Source organism: Erythrolamprus reginae, chromosome 6 (genome assembly GCF_031021105.1).
Source record: "Erythrolamprus reginae isolate rEryReg1 chromosome 6, rEryReg1.hap1, whole genome shotgun sequence".
Classification (NCBI taxonomy): Eukaryota; Metazoa; Chordata; class Lepidosauria; order Squamata; family Dipsadidae; genus Erythrolamprus; species Erythrolamprus reginae.
The window spans coordinates 13,314,868-13,335,049 of record NC_091955.1 but is presented as its reverse complement, the minus strand read 5'-3'; the positions used below and the strand labels follow the sequence as shown (position 1 = coordinate 13,335,049).

General features: G+C 44.5%; 1 protein-coding gene across 1 annotated transcript in view; it reads left to right on the top strand.

The window, feature by feature from the left end:
• Window positions 1-3,677: 3,677 nt before the first annotated feature.
• Window positions 3,678-20,182, top strand: part of LOC139169313 (rho GTPase-activating protein 8-like) — a 104,376-nt gene continuing 87,871 nt past the window's right edge. The window contains exon 1 of the mRNA XM_070755288.1: window positions 3,678-3,898. Within this exon, the coding sequence (XP_070611389.1) occupies window positions 3,768-3,898 (131 nt within the window). The 5' untranslated portion in view covers window positions 3,678-3,767. The remainder of the gene's footprint in view (window positions 3,899-20,182) is intronic.

Sequence of the window (20,182 nt, the reverse complement as noted above, 5' to 3'; positions counted from 1 at the left end):
AACAGGGTGGGTTTTTTGTTTGTATGTTTGTTTATTTGTTTATTTATTTATTATTTCTGTGCCGCCCAGTCCCGAAGGGACTGCCGCTCAGATACTATACTTTTCCGCCCACCCCCCCAAAAAATTAGAGGGAACACTGCTCACCAGCGCTCTATATAAGGGGATCACAATCTCCCTCTTCCTGCTTGTTATACCTCTAGCTTTGCAGCCAAGCATCCTACTTGCTTTTCCTACCGCCCGACCATTTATTTATTTTATTTATTAGATTTGTATGCCGCTCCCTCCGTAGACTCGGGGCGGCTCACAACATACAGTAGAACAATTCACAACAAATCTAATAAATTTAAAAAACATTTTAAAAAACCATTATTAAACCAGACATACACACAGACATGCCATACATAAATTATATAGGCCTGGGGGAGAGGGGGGGGGTGCTTCAATTCCCCCATGCCTGACGGCAGAGGTGAGTTTTAAGGAGTTTAACGGAAGGCAAGGAGGGTGGGGGCAGTTCTAATCTCCAGGGGGAGCTGGTTCCAGGGATGCCTCCAGTTGAGCATGGATGGACAGGCGCAGTTATGTGGGCGGGGGTAAGATGCCTGCGCCCAGTGCAAGATTTTGGCCAGTTTTGCCAGTTTTTTGCATAAAGATTTGGGCCATTTTTGCCATCGGAAGCAAAAGAAATCAGCGAAAATCGCCAAAATCTTGCAGGCACATTTGAGATCTCGTGTACCAAGCACGCATGCTCTCGCGCCAAACATGCACGCTCGATCGCCGGTCAGTTGGAACATTAGAACATAAGAAGAGCCATGTTGAATAAAGCCAAAGCCCATCGAGTCCGTAATTCTGCATCACACAGTGGCCCACCAATTGTCCATGGGGATCTTGAGCAGAAAGAGAAGGCAAGACCCTCCCTTTCCCTTGACCCCCAACAAATGGTACCCAAGGGAATCCTGCCCTCCCAAGGCATTGAATTAGGGGTGTGGACACTCAACACAAGCGTCCATTCTCTTTAGACACCCGTGGGAAAAAAGGACACCTGGTTTATAACCACAGCAGTTTCGACAAATGGCCACTTGGCCTCTCCAATATTCTGCCTCTGGAAGGAGCCTCTTCGGTTATGGGACAGCTCTCCCAACCCAAAAGCCACAGCTCAGATTGTGTAAAAAAAACAAACAGAAGGCAAGGGGCCATTCCCAGCCTTTTAACAAAAACCATTTGGCTAGACATGGTATTTGACTAGAGACAGATGGTGACTAGAGCCCCCAACAAGTGGCTGCCCTCTCTGACTAACATCTGGATCCGCAAAAGATGTTGGTATGTTGATCTTCCCACTGGACAAAGCAGTAAATTCTGAAGGAATTGAGTCCTCCTGCACTGGAGTAATGGTAGCACCTGAAGCTAGACCAGACATGGAATATCCTTTGGATGTTCCGCCAATTGGACAGTCTCTGTTATAATGTAGAGAACCAAGTCTGGCCTTTGAAATTATGCAAGGGTTTAGGGCTGCACCTGGAGCTGTGCATTATTGGAAGTGGTGGCTGTTGTTTGTCTTCAGGGTCCACCTTTGGTTGGATTCTGGAACTCCTGTTGCTTTCTTGTGGTGTCTTATCAAATAGCAGTTCATGTTCAATAATGCTGCTGGTTTAGGAACGTTATGTCCATTCTATAGAGTAGAGTAGAATAGAATAGAATAATGCTGCTGGTTTAAGAACGACATGTCCATTCTATAGGATACAGTAGTGTATAGTAGAATAGAATAGAATGTAGAATAGAATAGAATGTAGAGTAGAATAGAATAGAATAGAATAATGCTGCTGGTTTAAGAACGCCATGTACATTCCATAGAATAGAGTAGTGTAGAATAGAATAGAACAGAATGTAGAATAGAGTAGAATAGAATGTAGAATAGAATAGAATGTAGATTAGAATAGAATAGAATAGAATAGAAAATAGAATAGAATAGAATGTAGAATAGAATAGAATAGAATAATGCTGCTGGTTTAAGAACGCTATGTCCATTCTATAGAATAGTGTAGAATAGAATAGAATAGAATGTAGAATAGAATAGAATAATGCTGCTGGTTTAAGAACGCTATGTCCATTCTATAGAATAGTGTAGAGTAGAATAGAATAGAATAGAATGTAGAATAGAATAGAATAGAATAGAATAATGCTGCTGGTTTAAGAACGCTATGTCCATTCTATAGAATAGTGTAGAGAAGAATAGAATAGAATAGAATAATGCTGCTGGTTTAAGAACGCTATGTCCATTCTATAGAATAGTGTAGAGTAGAATAGAATAGAATAATGCTGCTGGTTTAAGAACGCTATGTCCATTCTATAGAATAGTGTAGAGAAGAATAGAATAGAATAGAATAGAATGGAATAATGCTGCTGGTTTAAGAACGCTATGTCCATTCTATAGAATAGTGTAGAGGAGAATAGAATAGAATAGAATAGAATAATGCTGCTGGTTTAAGAACGCTATGTCTATTCTATAGAATAGAGTAGTGTAGAGTAGAATAGAATAGAATAGAATGTAGAGTAGAATAGAATAGAATAGAATGTAGAATAGAATAGAATAGAATGTAGAGTAGAATAGAATAGAATAGAATAGAATTCTTTATTGGCCAAGTGTGATTGGACACACAAGGAAATTGTCATTGGTGCAATATGCTCTCAGTGTACATTAAAGAAAATATACACTTGTCAATAATCACGAGGTGCAACACTTAATGATTGTCTCAGGGGCCAAATAAGCAATATAGAGTAGGCCCTGTATGTTTCTTGGTCCTCCGCCTTCCTGCCTACATGAAAGTTTTCCGAAACTGGAATTCCTGCTGCATCCTTTCTTTCCAGCTTTGCATAACAAAGAAAGCGAATACCTAGGAAAATGCCTGGAATTCCTGGAAAGTCAGAGGAGAATAATTCCCAGCGCACCAACCTTTGTGATCGAAATGCTCTGGCTTGCAAATGTGTGTCCCTTGACGTATTTAGATACAACTCTGCATGCCAGTTTAGGAAGCCAGGAGGAATGCGAGGCCCCTATGCCGTAGGACATCTTCCAAACACCTTTGCAAAAAAAAAAAAAAGAAAGAGGTCTCTGTCTCTTTAAACAGGTGAGTTCAGTTGAAGGCTTGTTCACTCTTTCAGCTCAGTGGCCGAGTTTGTTCTTTGCCCCGGTGGGAAAGAGCATGCGTGTGTCGTAACGCGCGGCAAAGTTTCAGCGGTTGTGAAACTTCGCTACAAAATTTCCATCCGTCATATTTTGTGGGTAGCTCCCCCCCCACTCCCTCCCTCCCCGAGCAGCTCCGTCTCCTGTTACAAAGAGGAGGAGGGGGGGAGAAGGAGGAGGAGCCATCTGTGCAATTCAGTGAGAGAAATGTTTACTATGGCAGGTGGAACATTTGCTCTGAATGAAGCTCCCATCTGTTGAAGGCCAGGAGAGAGAAACGTGGTGATTCCTGGACCAGAAGGTTCAGAGAGAAGAAGAAGAAAGCAGCACCCAACCTATTGGTTCATGATTAAGCTGTGTAACGTCAGAATTGCTCTGATGAAAGGTCTTTCTTGCTGGCCGAGGATTGTTCTGTAGAGACTGGTTCTCCTTTTTTTTCTTCGTTTTTTTTCTTTCCTGTTGGTTTTCCCTTTTCTTTAAGTTTCGCTTTTGAACAGCAGACGGGAGAACTTGCCTCCACTGGCTCGGAGTGGTAAAAGAGGCTGGGGTTTCTCTAGGCCAACACGCGCGCACAATACCGCCATTGACCATGAGGACTCTCCGCAGGTTGAAGTTCATGAGTTCGCCCAGCCTCAGCGATCTGGGCAAGAGAGAGGCAGCTGCCTTGGACGAGCGGGGGACTCAGCAGCAGCGGGCCTGCTCCAATGCCACCTGGAACAGGTAGGGGCTCCACCTTCACCCTCTTCCCTCCCCTCTCCAGGGATTAAAATAATAAAGGGGCATACATTAAGTGCACTAGCGTGCCTTCCGTCCCCTGTCCAGTTGTCTCTCCTTTATCTCATATTTGCGAACTGCGTTAATGCGATGTGCGCCAGAGCTGGGCCGGACTTGGAATTGAACTGCGGCCTATATATAATATATATATATATTATAATATATAATAAATATATCTTTTCTTCTTTTCTTAGATAGATGGATGGATGGATGGATGGATGGATGGATGGATGGATGGATAGATAGATAGATAAATAGATAGATAGATAGATAGATAGATAGATAGATAGATAGATAGATAGATAGATAAGATATATAGATATATGTATTACATATATATGTATACAGTGTTCCCTTGATTTTTGCGGGGGATGCGTTCCGAGACCGCCTGCGAAAGTCGAATTTCCGCGAAGTAGAGATGCGGAAGTAAATACACTATTTGTGGCTTTGAACAGTATCCCAAGCCTTCCCTTAACACTTTAAACCCCTAAATTACAATTTCCCATTCCCTTAGCAACCATTTAGATTATTATTCACCATGTTTATTTATTAAAGTTTATTAAAAAAAATGTTTTTTAAAGGCAGACGAAAGTTTGGCAATGACATATGACATCATCGGGCAGGAAAAACCGTGGTATAGGGGGGGAAACCGCAAAGTATTTTTTAATTAATATTTTTGAAAAACCGTGGCATAGACATTTCCCGAAGTTCGAACCCGCGAAAATTGAGGGAACACTGTATATCTTATATCTTCTCCTCTATTTTTATATCTTTTCTTCTATGCTATTCTTTATATATATCACTACATGTCTATTCTCTTCGATATGTACTGTGTATTGGACAAAATAAATAAAATAAAAATAAAAATTTTCCCAGCAGAGCCCTCTCTGCTGAACGATTGCCACCCAACTTGCTGGCTTTCCCTCCTGTGTTGATTGATTCTCTTCTTTTTCCCCAAAAAAGCTTCAGCCAAATTCCCCCCTGACCAATGAAAGTCCTTCGTGTGATTTATTGAAATGAATGCAAATGAATGTTTTACGTTAGAATTTTTAAGAATCTTTTTAGTATATTACCGTAATTGGATAAATTGTATTGTTATATTTTTTTTGGTATGTGCTGTGAGCCGCCCCGAGTCTCCGGAGAAGGGCGGCATACAAATCCAATTAATAAATAATAATAAATAAATTTGCCCTTTGGAAGAGGTTGGGATGGATTTGCCAGGTTGCCAGGATATCCACTCCTTTCTTTTAATTATTTTTTTTTAATTTTGATTGTAATACAAACAAACAAACAAAACAAGGAAAAAAAGTTTGGACCAGGATTCAAAATTGGTTGGAAGAAATATTAAATTATCAATTAGAAACAAAACCAGAAATGCATCTGTTGGGAATAATCAGAGGACAACATAGCAAAGAAGATTACTATTTAATAACTCACATACTAATGTCAGCAAGATTGGTGTTCGCACAAACTTGGAAACAAGAAAAGATACCAAATGAAGAGATGGTGATTAGGAAAATGTTAGACTGTGCTAAATTAAGTAAATTAACATATGAATTACAGGATAAACAAAATAAGGACTACTATAGAGTTTGGGGGAAACTATATAATTGGATAAATTAAAAAAAAGAAGAAATCGAACTAATATTTAAGGGAAAGAAATGAATTAACAAAAACAGAATTGTAAAATATTAATCATTAAGTAAATTCAAATTAATTTGTATATGTTTAGATAGCCACTCCTTTCTGCATTCCTTTGGTCTTTGTGGATACGAGCAAGAAAAATGGGCTTGCATTTTGGAATGGGGAACGTTGCAAAAGACTTTGGGGTTTATCCAGTAATAAATATCGCCGGGGTGGACAATTCAAACACATTTGCGGATCTCTCCAAAATGTTTGGAAGCCCAGAAGGCGTAATCTGTCTGGGAAGCTTTTTTTCCAGAATTGCTTCATTGTGAAATACCCAGAAGAGGCACGCTGGCTTTAAGGAATGACAAGGCAAGTGCTTTGTTTACTGACGTTTAAAGCACTTTTTTTGGAGACCGGAACAATTTGTTGCACAGCTCTATTAAGTAGCTAGAAAGCAAAAGTAACAAATTTTATACAGTTGTGCTTATTTATTTATTTATTTAATTCATTTATTTTGTCCAATACACAAAAATACACGATGAAGGTAATAGAGGACACCTTCGAGGAAAGAGAATTAGAGAAAGAATAGAAGAGAGAGTATAGGATAAAATAATCAATGAGAGAATAGAAGAAAGATATAGGGATAGAAGAGAAGATATATGGGACATAGGAGAGACAATAGGACAGGGGTCGGAAGGCACTCTAGTGCACTTATGCACGCCCCTTACTGACCTCTTAGGAATCTGGAGAGGTCAACCGTGGACAGTCTAAGGGTAAAATGTTGGGGGTTAGAGGATGATACTATGGAGTCCGGTAATGAGTTCCACGCTTCAACAACTCTATTACTTTTTTTTTTTTCACTCTATTACTAAAGTCGCATTTTTTACAGTCAAGTTTGGAGCGGTTAATATTGAGCTTGAATCTCTTACGTGCTCTTGTGTTGTTGTGGTTGAAGCTAAGTAGTCGTTGACAGGCAGGTCATTGCAGCATATAATCTTGTGGGCAATACTTAGATCATGTTTAAGGCGTCTCAGTTCTAAGTTTTCTAGGCCCAGGATTGTAAGTCTAGTTTCGTAGGGTATTCTGTTACGGGAGGAGGAATGCAGGGCTCTTCTGGTGAAGTATCTCTGGACATTTTCGAGGGTGTTAATGTCTGAGATAGGGTATGGGTTCCGAACAGATGAGCTGTATTCTAGGATGGGTCCGGCAAAAGTTTTGTATGCTCTGGTAAGTAGTGTGAGATTTTCAGAGCAGAAAGAACAAGGGGACACAATCTGAAGTTAGTTGGGGGAAAGATCAAAAGCAACATGAAAAAATATTATTTGACTGAAAGAGTAGTAGATGCTTGGAACAAACTTCCAGCAGACGTGGTTGGTAAATCCACAGTAACTGAATTTAAACATGCCTGGGATAAACATATATCCATCCTAAGATAAAATACAGGAAATAGTGTAAGGGCAGACTAGATGGACCATGAGGTCTTTTTCTGCCGTCAGTCTTCTATGTTTCTATCACTGGTATATTGCATGCTGGCTTGATTGATTGATTGATTGATTGATTCATTCATTCATTCATTCATTCATTCATTCATTCATTCATTCATTCAATTTTTATGCCGCCCTTTCTCCTTAGACTCAGGGCGGCTTACAACATGTTAGCAATAGCACTTTTTTAACAGAGCCAGCCTATTGCCCCCGCAATCCGGGTCCTCATTTTACCCACCTCGGAAGGATGGAAGGCTGAGCCAACCTTGAGCCAGTGATGAGATTTGAACCGCTGACCTACAGATCTACAGTCAGCTTCAGTGGCCTGCAGTACAGCACTCTACCTGCTGCGCCACCCCGGCTCTATCATATATCTTATACCGGGTTTGGTCTTGTATCATAAATAAATTTTGAAACAGTTGACATTTTTAATGTTGTTCTTTTCAATGTTACCTAAATTATACATTTCACCAAGCCATGAAAATTTTGATTAATCTGGGCGTAGCATGTCAGACCCTGTGTTTTGAAAATTGGGATTTTTGGCTTTGTAGTTGATGTATTCTACGAAATGAGGTTATATGAGTAAGGCTAAAGGCTGTGGCCCCAACGTAGTAGCTCTTTTAGGCATTTATTTTGATGTCTAAGGAGCATCCTACCTTATCCATGTCTTTGGCTGGTCAGAAAGGGAAGTGACCACAGGCGCACTTCAACATTGTAATTTTGAAACCGTTGTATATAATTTTGGATTATCTGTCGTACGTTTGAACATTCATTAAGGCACTTGTCATATCTTGTTGGCTACTTAGAGTGTTTGTTTTAAAAACGTAGACAGGTTTCTTTGGTACATTAAGCCAGTGTTTCCCAACCTTGGCAACTTGAAGATATCTGGACTTCAACTCCCAGAATTCCCCAGCCAGCATTCGCTGGCTGGGGAATTCTGGGAGTTGAAGTCCAAATATCTTCAAGTTGCCAAGGTTGGGAAACACTGCATTAAGCATTATTTAGAAGTCCACATATCTTCAAGTTGCCAAGGTTGGGAAACACTGATTTAGAGCATCTACAGAGAACTTAAAATTCTCCTATAGCCAGCTCACATTAGAGAACCATCTTTCAGCTGTGGCGAGGGGGGTGTTTGCCCAGGTTCGCCTGCTGCACCAGTTGCAGCCCTATTTGGACCGGGACTCACTAATCACAGTCACTCATGCCCTCATCACCTCGAGGTTCGACTACTGTAACACTCTCTACATGGGGCTACCTTTGAAAAGTGTTCGGAAACTTCAGATTGTGCAGAATGCAGCTGCGAGAGCAGTCATGGGCTTCCCTAAGTATGCCCATGTCACACCAACACCTCGCAGTCTGCATTGGTTGCCGATCAATTTCCGGTCACAATTCAAAGTGTTGGTTATGACCTTTAAAGCCCTTCATGGCATCGGACCAGAATATCTCCGAGACCGCCTTCTGCCACACGAATCCCAGCGACCGATTAGGTCCCACAGAGTGGGCCTTCTCTGGGTCCCGTCAACTAAACAATGTTGGTTGGCGGGCCCCAGGGGAAGAGCCTTCTCTGTGGCAGCCCCGGCCCTCTGGAACCAGCTCCCCCCAGAGATTAGAACTGCCCCTACCCTCCTCGTCTTTCGCAAACTCCTTAAAACCCGCATGGGGGAACTGAGATATCTCCCCCGGGCCTTTACAATTTATGTATGGTATGCTTGTGTGTATGTTTGTTTAATAATGGGGTCTTTTAATATTTTATATTGTAAATTATTAGATTTGTTATAAACTGTTTTTATTGTGTTGTGAGCCGCCCCGAGTCTGCGGAGAGGGGCGGCATACAAATCTAATAAATAAACAAACAAACAAACAAACAAATAAATAAAATTTAAAAGGCTCTGAAAATCAGGTCAATCCAGGATCTAATCCCAGATCATACGTTTCCTCCAGAAAATGAGATTTGCAAATTGTTGGCTGCCAGCTAAGTTATAAGGGTTCAGGGAATAATTCTGAAGAAGTCTCTTTTAAAGGAGGATGAATTAGAATAGAATACAATTCTTTAGAATAGAAACCAAGGTTTTCCTGAAGGGTTCTGCAGCCGATAACAGAACTCCAGATCGATCTGGAACTCTGTTATCCTATGCTACAGAGGTCTTCGGGAAAGTTTTCCTGGCTGCAGAAGAAATGGGCCGAGGTATGGGAGGCCAGGTTGCGACTACAGTGATACCTTGTCTTACGAACTTAATTGGTTCCAGGATGAGGTTTGTAAGGTGAAAAGTTCGTATGACGAAACAATGTTTCCCATAGGAATCAATGGAAAAGCGTTTAATGCGTGCAAGCCCAAAACTCACCCCGGCCAAAGCGCCCGTTTTTGTGCTGCTGGGATTCCCCTGAGGCTCCACTCCATGGGAAATCCCACCTCCGGACTTCCTTTGCCAGCGAAGCGCCCGTTTTTGCACTGCTGGGATTCCCCTGCAGCATCGCAAAAACACGGAAGTCCAGAGGTGGGGTTCCCCATGGAGGGGAGCCTCAGGGGAATCCCAGCAGCCCAAAAATGGGTGCTTCGATGGCAAAGGAAGTCCAGAGATGGGGTTTCCCAGCGAGGGGAGCCTTCAGCTGGCAATGGAAGTCCGGAGGCAGGGCATCCCAGCGGTGGTGGCTTGAGTTCATAAGGTGAAATTAGTTCCGAAGAAGAGGCAAAAAAATCTTAAACCCCGGGTTCGTATCTCAAAAAGTTCGTATGACGAGGGGTTTGTAAGACGAGGTATCGCTGTACTTGAAGGTAACTATTTGAAGGTGAGCCGCCCCAAGTCTTCAGAGAGGGGCGGCATACAAATCTAATAAGTAAGTAAGTAAGTAAGTAAGTAAGTAAGTAAGTAAGTAAGTAAGTAAGTAAGTAAGTAGGACAGCTCCACTTCTGTTTTGTTTCTGAACTTCCGATTGGCCCGTTGGGCCTTTTTCACTATACCCAGGCTTCAGGACTCTGGGGAGAGTGAAAACAGCCCAGCGGGCCTACCGGAAGCTTCAGTGAGACCTGTGCGCATTGCATGCACACACGTTCTTTTGGCACCAGAGCCAAAAAAGGTTCGCCATCACTGGCCTAGTGGTTAAAGTACCAAGCTAAAAAGTGGGAGATCATGAGTTCAAGTCCCACATTAGTCTCAAAAGCCAGGGAAAGGAAAGAAGAGGAGAGGAAGGGAGAGGAGAGGAAGGGGGAGGAGAGGAAAGGGAGAGAAGAGGAGAGGAAAGGAAGGGAGAGAATAGGAGAGGGAGAGGAGAGGAGAGGAAGGGCGAGGAGAGGAGAGGAAGGGAGAGGAGAGGAGAGGAAGGGAGAGGAGAGGAGAGGAAGGGAGAGGTGAGGAGAGGAAGGGAGAGGAGGGGAGAGGAGAGGAAAGGAGAGGAAGGGAGAGGAGAGGAAGGGAGAGGAGAGGAAATGGAGAGGAAAGGAAGGGAGAGGAGAGGAAAGGAGAGGAAGGGAGAGGAGAGGAAGGGAGAGGAGAGGAAGGGAGAGGAGAGGAAAGGGAGAGGAGAGGAAAGGGAGAGGAGAGGAGAGGAAGGGAGAGGAAAGGGAGAGGAGAGGAAAGGAAGGGAGAGGAGAGGAAGGGAGAGGAGAGGAAGGGAGAGGAGAGGAAGGGAGAGGAGAGGAAGGGAGAGGAGAGGAAATGGAGAGGAAAGGAAGGGAGAGGAGAGGAAAGGAAAGGAGAGGAAGGGAGAGGAGAGGAAGGGAGAGGAGAGGAAAGGGAGAGGAGAGGAAAGGGAGAGGAGAGGAGAGGAAGGGAGAGGAAAGGGAGAGGAGAGGAGAGGAAAGGAAGGGAGAGGAGAGGAAAGAAAGGGAGAGGAAGGGAGAGGAGAGGAAAGGAGAGGAAGGGAGAGGAGAGGAAAGGAAAGGAGAGGAAGGGAGAGGAGAGGAAGGGAGAGGAGAGGAAGGGAGAGGAGAGGAAAGGGAGAGGAGAGGAAAGGGAGAGGAGAGGAGAGGAAGGGAGAGGAAAGGGAGAGGAGAGGAGAGGAAAGGAAGGGAGAGGAGAGGAAAGAAAGGGAGAGGAAGGGAGAGGAGAGGAAAGGAGAGGAAGGGAGAGGAGAGGAGAGGAAGGGAGAGGAGAGGAAAGGGAGAGGAGAGGAGAGGAAAGGAAAGGAAGGGAGAGGAGAGGAAAGGAAAGAAAGGGAGAGGAAGGGAGAGGAGAGGAAGGGAGAGGAGAGGAAAGGAGAGGAAAGGAAGGGAGAGGTGAGGAGAGGAAAGGAAAGGGAGAGGAGAGGAAAGGAAAGGAGAGGAAGGGAGAGGAGAGGAAAGGAGAGGAAGGGAAAGGAGAGGAAGGGAGAGGAGAGGAGAGGAAAGGGAGAGGAGAGGAAAGGAAGGGAGAGGAGAGGAGAGGAAAGAAAGGGAGAGGAGAGGAGAGGAAAAGAAAGGAAAGGGAGAGGAGGGGAAGGGAGAGGAGAGGAGAGGAGAGGAAAAGAAAGGAAAGGAAGGGAGAGGAAAGGAAAGGGAGAGGAGAGGAAAGGAAAGGACGAAAAAGACAAAAAGACATAGTACAACAAAAGAACCAACCATATCAGCTTGGAAATTCCATTTCCAAATCAAGGTAAACAAATTCAAGTTACATCATTTTTTCACTAAACATTACAAATACTTAGGCCGTATTTGAATGCAACGAAACTATGTGCCCCTAGAACTGTTCGTCTTTTTATGAGGTTGAGCCACTTAAATTCGGCCTCTCTTCCATTGTAAATATTGTGCATTTCTTCCACCAAAGATGTTTGTTTCAGTAAACCTCTTAACTCAGGATTGACTTGCGTGTTGCAAGATCTCAATGTGAATCTAGGTGGACATACATGTTTAGGAAATCTTGACCTTTATCCTGTTCCATTTATCCTTTGTTCTTGACAGCATTCATAAGTAGGTGATAATTCCCTTCATGTTATGATAGCTGTTGTGTAATGACCACACCCAAAGGTGTAGCTTCAAAGCACACCCATAATTTTGAGAGAGCAAGACACTCAGCCTATGAGTTCATCATACATTGGAGGGCTATAAAAGAAACTATAAATTTTATTGGCTTTTAATGTTAGAAGTATAAATATGAAAGTTCTTTGCCACTCAGCGCCTAAAGCAAACATATTTCAATGCAGAATGCAGCTGGGAGAGCTATCGTGGGCTTCCCTAAACATGCCCATGTTACTCCAACACTCCGCAGTCTGCATTGGTTGCCGATCGGTTTCCGGTCACAATTCAAAGTGTTGGTTATGACCTATAAAGCCCTTCATGGCATTGGACCAGAATATCTCCGGGACCACCTTCTGCTGCACGAATCCCAGCGACCAGTTAGGTCCCACAGAGTTGGCCTTCTCCTGGTCCCGTCGACTAAACAATGTTGTCTAGCAGGACCCAGGGGAAGAGCCTTCTCTGTGGTGGCCCCGACTCTCTGGAACCAACTCCCCCTGGATATCAGAGTTGCCCCCACCCTCCTTGCCTTTCGCAAGCTCCTCAAAACCCACCTCTGTCGTCAGGCATGGGGGAATTGAAATTTTCCCTTCCCCCCTAGGCTTATAGAATTTATACATGGTATGCTTGTATGTATGATTGGTTCTTTAAATTGGGGTTTTTTAGATTATTTTTAATATTAGATTTGTTTATATTGTCTTTTTTATTGTTGTTAGCCGCCCCGAGTCTTCGGAGAGGGGCGGCATACAAATCTAATAAATAAATAAATATTAACTAATCTTAGGCTTGGACAGCCTAGAACGATGGTCCAGCTTAAACGTAGGACACAAAATTATCCACTACAACGTACTATCTGTTCATGACTACTTCAGCTTCAACCGCAATAATACACAAGCACAAAATAGATACAAACTCAAGGTAAACCGCTCCAAGCCTGATTGCAGAAAATACGACTTCAGTAACAGAATGGTCAATGTCTGGAATGCACTACCTGACATTGTTGTTACATTCCCAAACCACCATAACTTTAACCTTAGGCTGTCTAATGTTGACCTCACCCCATTCCTAAGACGTCTGTAAGGGGCGTGCATAAGCGCACCAGTATGCCTACCATCCCTGTCCTACTGTACCCATTTTTCGTACCCATTTACTATGTTCATATTTATGTTTATACTATATCTGTTATCTTGTACATGTTTGACAAAATAATAATAATAATAATAATAATAATAATAATAATAATAGCAAAATCTCCATCTGTCAATTGCAAAAGGCCGCTTTACTGGGATCGGCAAACATAATTCGCCGCTACATCACGCAGTCCTAGGTGCTTGGGAAGCGCCCGACTGGTGATGAAATACGAAATCCAGCATAGTGATCTCATTTGCTGTGTTGTACTGACATAATAATAATAATGATAATAATGATAATAATGATAATAATGATAATAATAATAATGGAACTACAACGACTCTGGCATAAACCAGTACAGGTGTTATCTCAGGGACCGCCTTCTGCTGCACGAATCCCAGCGACCAGTTAGGTCCCACAGAGTGGGCCTTCTCTGGGTCCCGTCAACTAAACAATGTCGTTTGGCGGGACCCAGGGGAAGAGCCTTCTCTGTGGCGGCCCCGGCTCTTTGGAACCAACTCTCCCCAGAGATTAGAATTGACCCCACCCTCCTCGCCTTTTGTAAACTTCTTAAAACCCACCTCTGCCATCAGGCATGGGGGAGTTGAGATATTATTTCCCCCTAGGCCTTTACAATTTACGCATGGTATGTCTGTATGTATGTTTGGTTTTTATATTAATGGGTTTTTTTTAGTTATTTTAGTATTGGATTGGATTGTTACATGCTGTTTTTATCATTGTTGTTAGCCGCCCCGAGTCTAAGGAGAGGGGCGCCATACAAATCCAATAAATAAATAAATAATAAATAATCTATCATTGCTAGTTAGCTCTTCCAATCATTGTATTACTATTGGTTATTTTGTAGGTGATGCTGAATAATGCTGAATAATAGAAAGCTTATTTTTAAATATTAATGTTGATTGAGAAACCTGTAACCCTACATAAATAATTATTCTCATTTAACATTAAACCAATAAAGTTTATAGTTTCTTTTATAGCCCTTCTTAATATGGTGAATTGTCCATTAATGGGAGACGTGACCCAGGCGTCTTACGAGGAGTTAGGTTACAGTATTTGCCGGGAAGATGATGAAATTATGATTAAGCCAAACCAAGAATGAGTTTGCATTTACTTAAATTACACAATTTAAGACTTTTTTTCCCCCTTTCATTGGAGCTTTATCTCAGAAGGAGTTTGGTAACACCCTTTCTGACTGTGACTTTTATTTATTCATTCATTTATTCATTTATTTATTTATTCATTCATTTATTTATTTATTCATTCATTCATTTATTTATTTATTCATTAATTCATTCATTCATTCATTCATTCATTCATTCATTCATTCATTTATTGGATTTATATCCGCAGTCTGCACCGGTCACAATTCAAAGTGTTGGTTATGACCTATAAAGCCCTACATGGCATCGGACCAGAATATCTCCGGGACCGCCTTCTGCCGCACAAATCCTAGCAACCGGTTAGGTCCCACGGAGTTGGCCTTCTCCAGGTCCCGTCGACTAAACAATGTCGTCTAGCAGGACCCAAGGGAAAAGCCTTCTCTGTGGTGGCTCCGACCCTCTGGAACCAGCTTCCCCCAGAGATTAGGATTGCCCCCACCCTCCTTGCCTTTCGTAAACTCCTTAAAACCCACCTCTGCCGTCAGGCATGGGGGAATTGAAACATCTCCCCCTTGCCCATGTAGTTTCTGTGTATGATTCGACTGTGTGCTTGTTTTTTATATATTGGGCTTTCTTTTGGATTTTTGGACTGTAATTTAGATGGCTAAATATTAGATTTGTTACTACCCGTGTTTCCCCGAAAGTAAGACAGTGTCTTACTTTCTTTTTACCCCCAAAAGCCCCACTACATCTTACTTTCGGGGTATGTCTTACATTGGAAAAAAATTGAAAGGGTCGCGTTCCCGAAGGCATCTCCCCAGAGTCCAGAAGGGCAGCCGCGGGACAGGAGCCTCGTGAGCCCTTTTCCAAGTTCAACCTCAGGGCTCCAAGCGGCGTGCACGCGTGGAGCCACAGACGCGTGTCGGGGAAGTGTGTGTCTGGAGGGGAGGAGCCGCTCTGTGCAGTTGGGCAGCCCCACCTGCCTGCCAGAAAGGAGGCGGGCGAAGGAGGGCGCAGCTCCGGCCGCTCGCCTCGGAGCTGGTCGGCCTCGCTGGCTGCTTGCAGCCGAGCCTCGGCAGGACTCGGTTGCTGGGACGAGCGCATTCGCTGCAAGCCGCCGCCCGCTCGGCTCGCTTCGGACCAGCGCCGTCCTTCGCTTTGCCAAGCCGGGGAAGAGGCGGTGGCGCCGCGGCGAGGCGAAGGGCATGCGCGGAGCTTGGAAGCGACGTCATCGGGCTCCCCCCCGGCAATACCCCCGTGTTTCCCCGAAAGTAAGACATGTCTTACTTTCGGGGTACGGCTTATATTAGCCGACCCCCCTGAAACCCCCGATACGTCTTACAATCGGGGGTGTCTTACTATCGGGGAAACAGGGTATGTATTGCTTTTTACCATTGTTGTGAGCCACCCCGAGTCTACGGAGAGGGGCGGCATATAAATCCAATAAATCTAATCTAAATCTAATCTATATGCTGCCCCTCTCTGAGGACTCGTGGCAACTTACAACGTATAAAAGGAAAGAATAAAACATAAAAAATTCCAATTAATTAAAACTAGATAGCCTTAATCTAAAATCCCCAATTATGCTAAAAAACAATCGTGCCCATTCAGACATCACCCATATATAACGTTCATCGGCCAAGGGGCCAAGATCTAATCGCCCCAAGCCTGCCAACATAAATGAGTCTTAAGACTCTTGTGGAAGGTGAGGGGGGGGCATCTCTGGGGGGAGCTGACTCCAGAGGACCGGGGCCCCCACAGAGAAGGCTCTTCCCTAGGCCCCGCCAAGTGACATCGCCTAGTTGACGGGACCCGGAGAAGGCCAGTTCTGTGGGACCTAACCGGTCGCTGGGACTCATACGGCAGAAGGTAAGTAAATAAGTAATCTGGTCCGATGCCATGTAGGGCTTTATAGGTCATTCCCAACACTTTGAATTGCGTCTGGAAACCAATCGGCAGCCAATGCAGTTGGCAGAGTGTTGGAGAAACATGGGCATGTCTAGGAAGGCCCATAACCGCCGGCGCGGCTGCATTTTGCAAGATTTGCAGTTTCCAAACACTCTTCATAGGTAGCCCCATGTAAAGAGCACTGCAGTAGGTGATAAGGCTAGACTAATATGTGTTCATTATTATTATTATTATTTATTAGATTTGTATTATTATTATTATTATTTATTGGATTTGTATGCCGCCCCTCTCCGCAGACTCGGGGCGGCTAACAACAGTAATATTTGTTTGTTTGTTTGTTTATTTATTTATTTATTTATTTATTTATTTATATTTGTATGCCGCCCCTCTCCGCAGACTCGGGGCGACTCACAGCAGGATACAACAATTTATGGCAAATCTAAATATAATTTAAAATATTTTTAAAAAAACCATATTTCTAAACAAACAAACACACAAACATACCATGTATAAATTGTACATGCCCAGGGGAGGTGATTCAGTTCCCCCATGCCCGACGACAAAGGTGGGTTTTAAGGAGTTTACGAAAGGCAGGGAGAGTAGGGGCAGTTCTAATCATTATATAAAACATTATATAACAAAATCCAATACTAAAAACAGTTAAAAACCCATTATATGAAAACCAAACATACGTACAGACATACCATGCATAAAATTGTAAAGGCCTAGGGGGAAAGAGTATCTCATTTCCCCCATGCCTGGCAGCAGAGGTGGGTTTTAAGCAGCTTTCGAAAGGCAAGGAGGGTGGGGGCAATTCTAATCTCTGGGAGAGTTGGTTCCAGAGGGCCGGGGCCACCGCAGAGAAGGCTCTTCCTCTGGGTCCCGCCAAGCGACATTGTTTGGTTGATGGGACCCGGAGAAGACCCACTCTGTGGGACCTAACTGGTCACTGGGATTCGTGCAGCAGAAGGCAGTCCCTGAGATAATCTGGTCCGGTATGCCGCCCCTCTCCGAAGACTCGGGGCGGCTCACAACAGTAATACAAAAACAATATAACAGTGAGACAAATCTAATATTAAAATAAAACATATTTAAAACCCCAACAATTTAAAACCATACAACACATACATACCAAACATAAAATATAAAAGCCTGGGGGAAGATGTCTTCATTCCCCCATGCCTGGCGATAAAGGTGGGTCTTGAGTAATTTGCGAAAGACAAGGAGGGTGGGGGCCGTTCTAATCTCTGGGGGGAGTTGATTCCAGAGGGCCGGGGCCGCCACAGAGAAGGCTCTTCCCCTGGGGCCCGCCGAACGACATTGTTTGGTTGACGGGACCCGGAGAAGGCCAACTCTGTGGGACCTTATCGGCCGCTGGGATTCGTGCGGCAGAAGGCGGTTCCGGAGGTATTCTGGTCCAATGCCATGTAGGGCTTTAAAGGTCATTACCAACACTTTGAATTGTGACCGGAAACCGATTGGCAGCCAGTGTTAGATCAGGGATGTTGAAATCTGGCCCAGGAGCCAACCTGGAAATACCAATGGACCAGTCCACGGTGCCTCTGGTAGCCAAAACGGGGCACAGGTGGATGCGTGGAGCCACCCCGTGCCCCATTTGGGCTGGCAGAGTCCTGCACGAGGCGTCCATCCATCTTCCAACACCACCCCGCTCCAGGCCGGTCCACAGGAAGACAAGTACAATGCTGATGCAGCCCTCCAAGAAATCCAATGTGACGCCCCTGTGTTAGATGAACAAGGTCCTGATAACTGCCTGATACTTTGTCACTTCCTGCTGTATTTAGTCTTGGTTTCAATGAAGGCAAACAAGAAATCCTTGGCTCTTTGAACTTTCAAATTGTGTGTGACTTGAGATTTGACTTGTGTACAAATGCTTTCCTGGCTAATTTTAGTGGGTGTGGTGGGCGTGTCGCTGCCAGTTGTGTGGGAGAGAGTGAGTTAACATGGCCTTTGAAGCATTAGAAAGTGAATTGAAAGTCACTCGGGGTGAGGCCGGATCACAGAAGGACTTTTTTTAGAAAACAGGTAGCCAGAATTACCCATTCCCACAACCATAAGCCTTGTTCTTTGTTGATGGCCTAAAATTGCTTCTTGAGGTTGTATCATTGAAGAACCACTGGTTTAGTTTAGTTTAGTTTATTTAGATTTGTATGCCGCCCTTCTCCGAAGACTCGGGGCGGCTAACAAAAATAAAAAACAATGTAACAAATCTAATATTAAAAAGTAATCTAAAAAACCCCAATTTAAGAGACCAATCATACCAACAAACATACCACGTATAAATTCTATAAGCCTAGGGGGAAGGGAGAAAAAAAATTTCAATTCCCCCATGCCTGACAACACAGGTGGGTTTTAAGGAGCTTGCGAAAGGCAAGGAGGGTGGGGGCAACTCTGATATCTGGGGGGAGCTGGTTCCAGAGGGTCGGGGCCGCCACAGAGAAGGCTCTTCTCCTGGGTCCCGCCAAATGACATTGTTTAGTCGACGGGACCCGGAGAAGGCCAACTCTGTGGGACCTAGTCTGGATGTGTATATGCTCTCCACATCCGTCAAAACAGCTCTTACTTGGAAGAATTGGACTTTAGCATGGTTTCATAATACAGTGGTACCTCTACCTAAGAACGCCTCTACTTACGAACTTTTCTAGATAAGAACCGTGTGTTCAAGATTTATTTGCCTCTTCTCAAGAACCATTTTCCACTTACAAACCCGAGCCTCCGAAACTGTAACCGGAAAAGGCAGGGAGAAGCCTCCGTGGGGCCTCTCTAGGAATCTCCTAGGAGGAAATAGGGCCGGAATAGGTGGGGAGAAGCCTCCGTGGGGCCTCTCTAGGAATCTCCTAGGAGGAAATAGGGCCGGAAAAGGCAGAGAAAAGCCTCCGTGGGGCCTCTCTAGGAATCTCCTGGGAGGAAATAGGGCCGGAATAGGTGGGGAGAAGCCTCCGTGGGGCCTCTCTAGGAATCTCCTAGGAGGAAATAGGGCCAGAAAAAGTGGGGAGAAGCCTCCGTGGGGCCTCTCTAGGAATCTCCTAGGAGGAAATAGGGCCAGAAAAAGTGGGGAGAAGCCTCCGTGGGGCTTCTCTAGGAATCTCCTGGGAGGAAACAGGGCCTCCGCCCTCCCTGTGGTTTCCCCAATCGCACGCATTATTTGCTTTTACATTGATTCCTATGGGAAAAATTGCTTCTTCTTACAAACTTTTCTAGTTAAGAACCTGGTCACAGGACGAATTAAGTTCGTAAGTAGAGGTACCACTGTATCTCTGTCCATATTTGACTTGGGGTTGGATCAGGCAAGGGCGTTCGCGGTGCACTCCCGGTGACTGACACGGGCGCAGGCGCACGTGTGGTAGGCGAGTGTGCGCATGTCAGCATAAGATTTGGCTTCTGCGCATGCGCCAGAAACAACATATAGTGCGAGGAGATTTTGCCAATTTTTGATGACTTCTTTGCTTCCGCAAAGCTTGATGTCATCTGCAAATTTGATGAGTTCCCACATCTATCCCCATTGACACAAAGTCACATATCATTGTATGTTCCTGACGCCTCATTCCAAAGGTCTACATAAAAGTTAAAACCATAGGACAGTGACGGGAAACCTTTTTTCTCTCGGGTGCCGAAAGAGAGTGTGTGTAGCGCCCACAGCCATAATCCAATGCCTGGGGAGGGTGAAAACAGCTTCCCCCACCCCTCTGGAGGCCGAAAACGGCCTCTTTCCTAACTTCTGGTGGGCCCAGTAGGCTCATGTTTCGCCCTCCCCAAGCTTCAAAGGCTTCCCTGCAGCCAGGGGAGTGTAGAAACACCCTCTCCATCCCCCAGAGGCTCTCTGGAAGCCAAAAACACCCTCCCATTCTCTCTGTGTGAGCCAAAAATCAGCTGGCCGGCACACACATGCACATTGGAGCTGAGTTAGGGCAACGGCTCGCGTGCCAGCAGATATGGCTCTGCGTGCCACCTGTGGCACCCACGGCATAGGTTTGCCATCTGTGCCATAGGAGAAAGCATCACTTCCACCTCT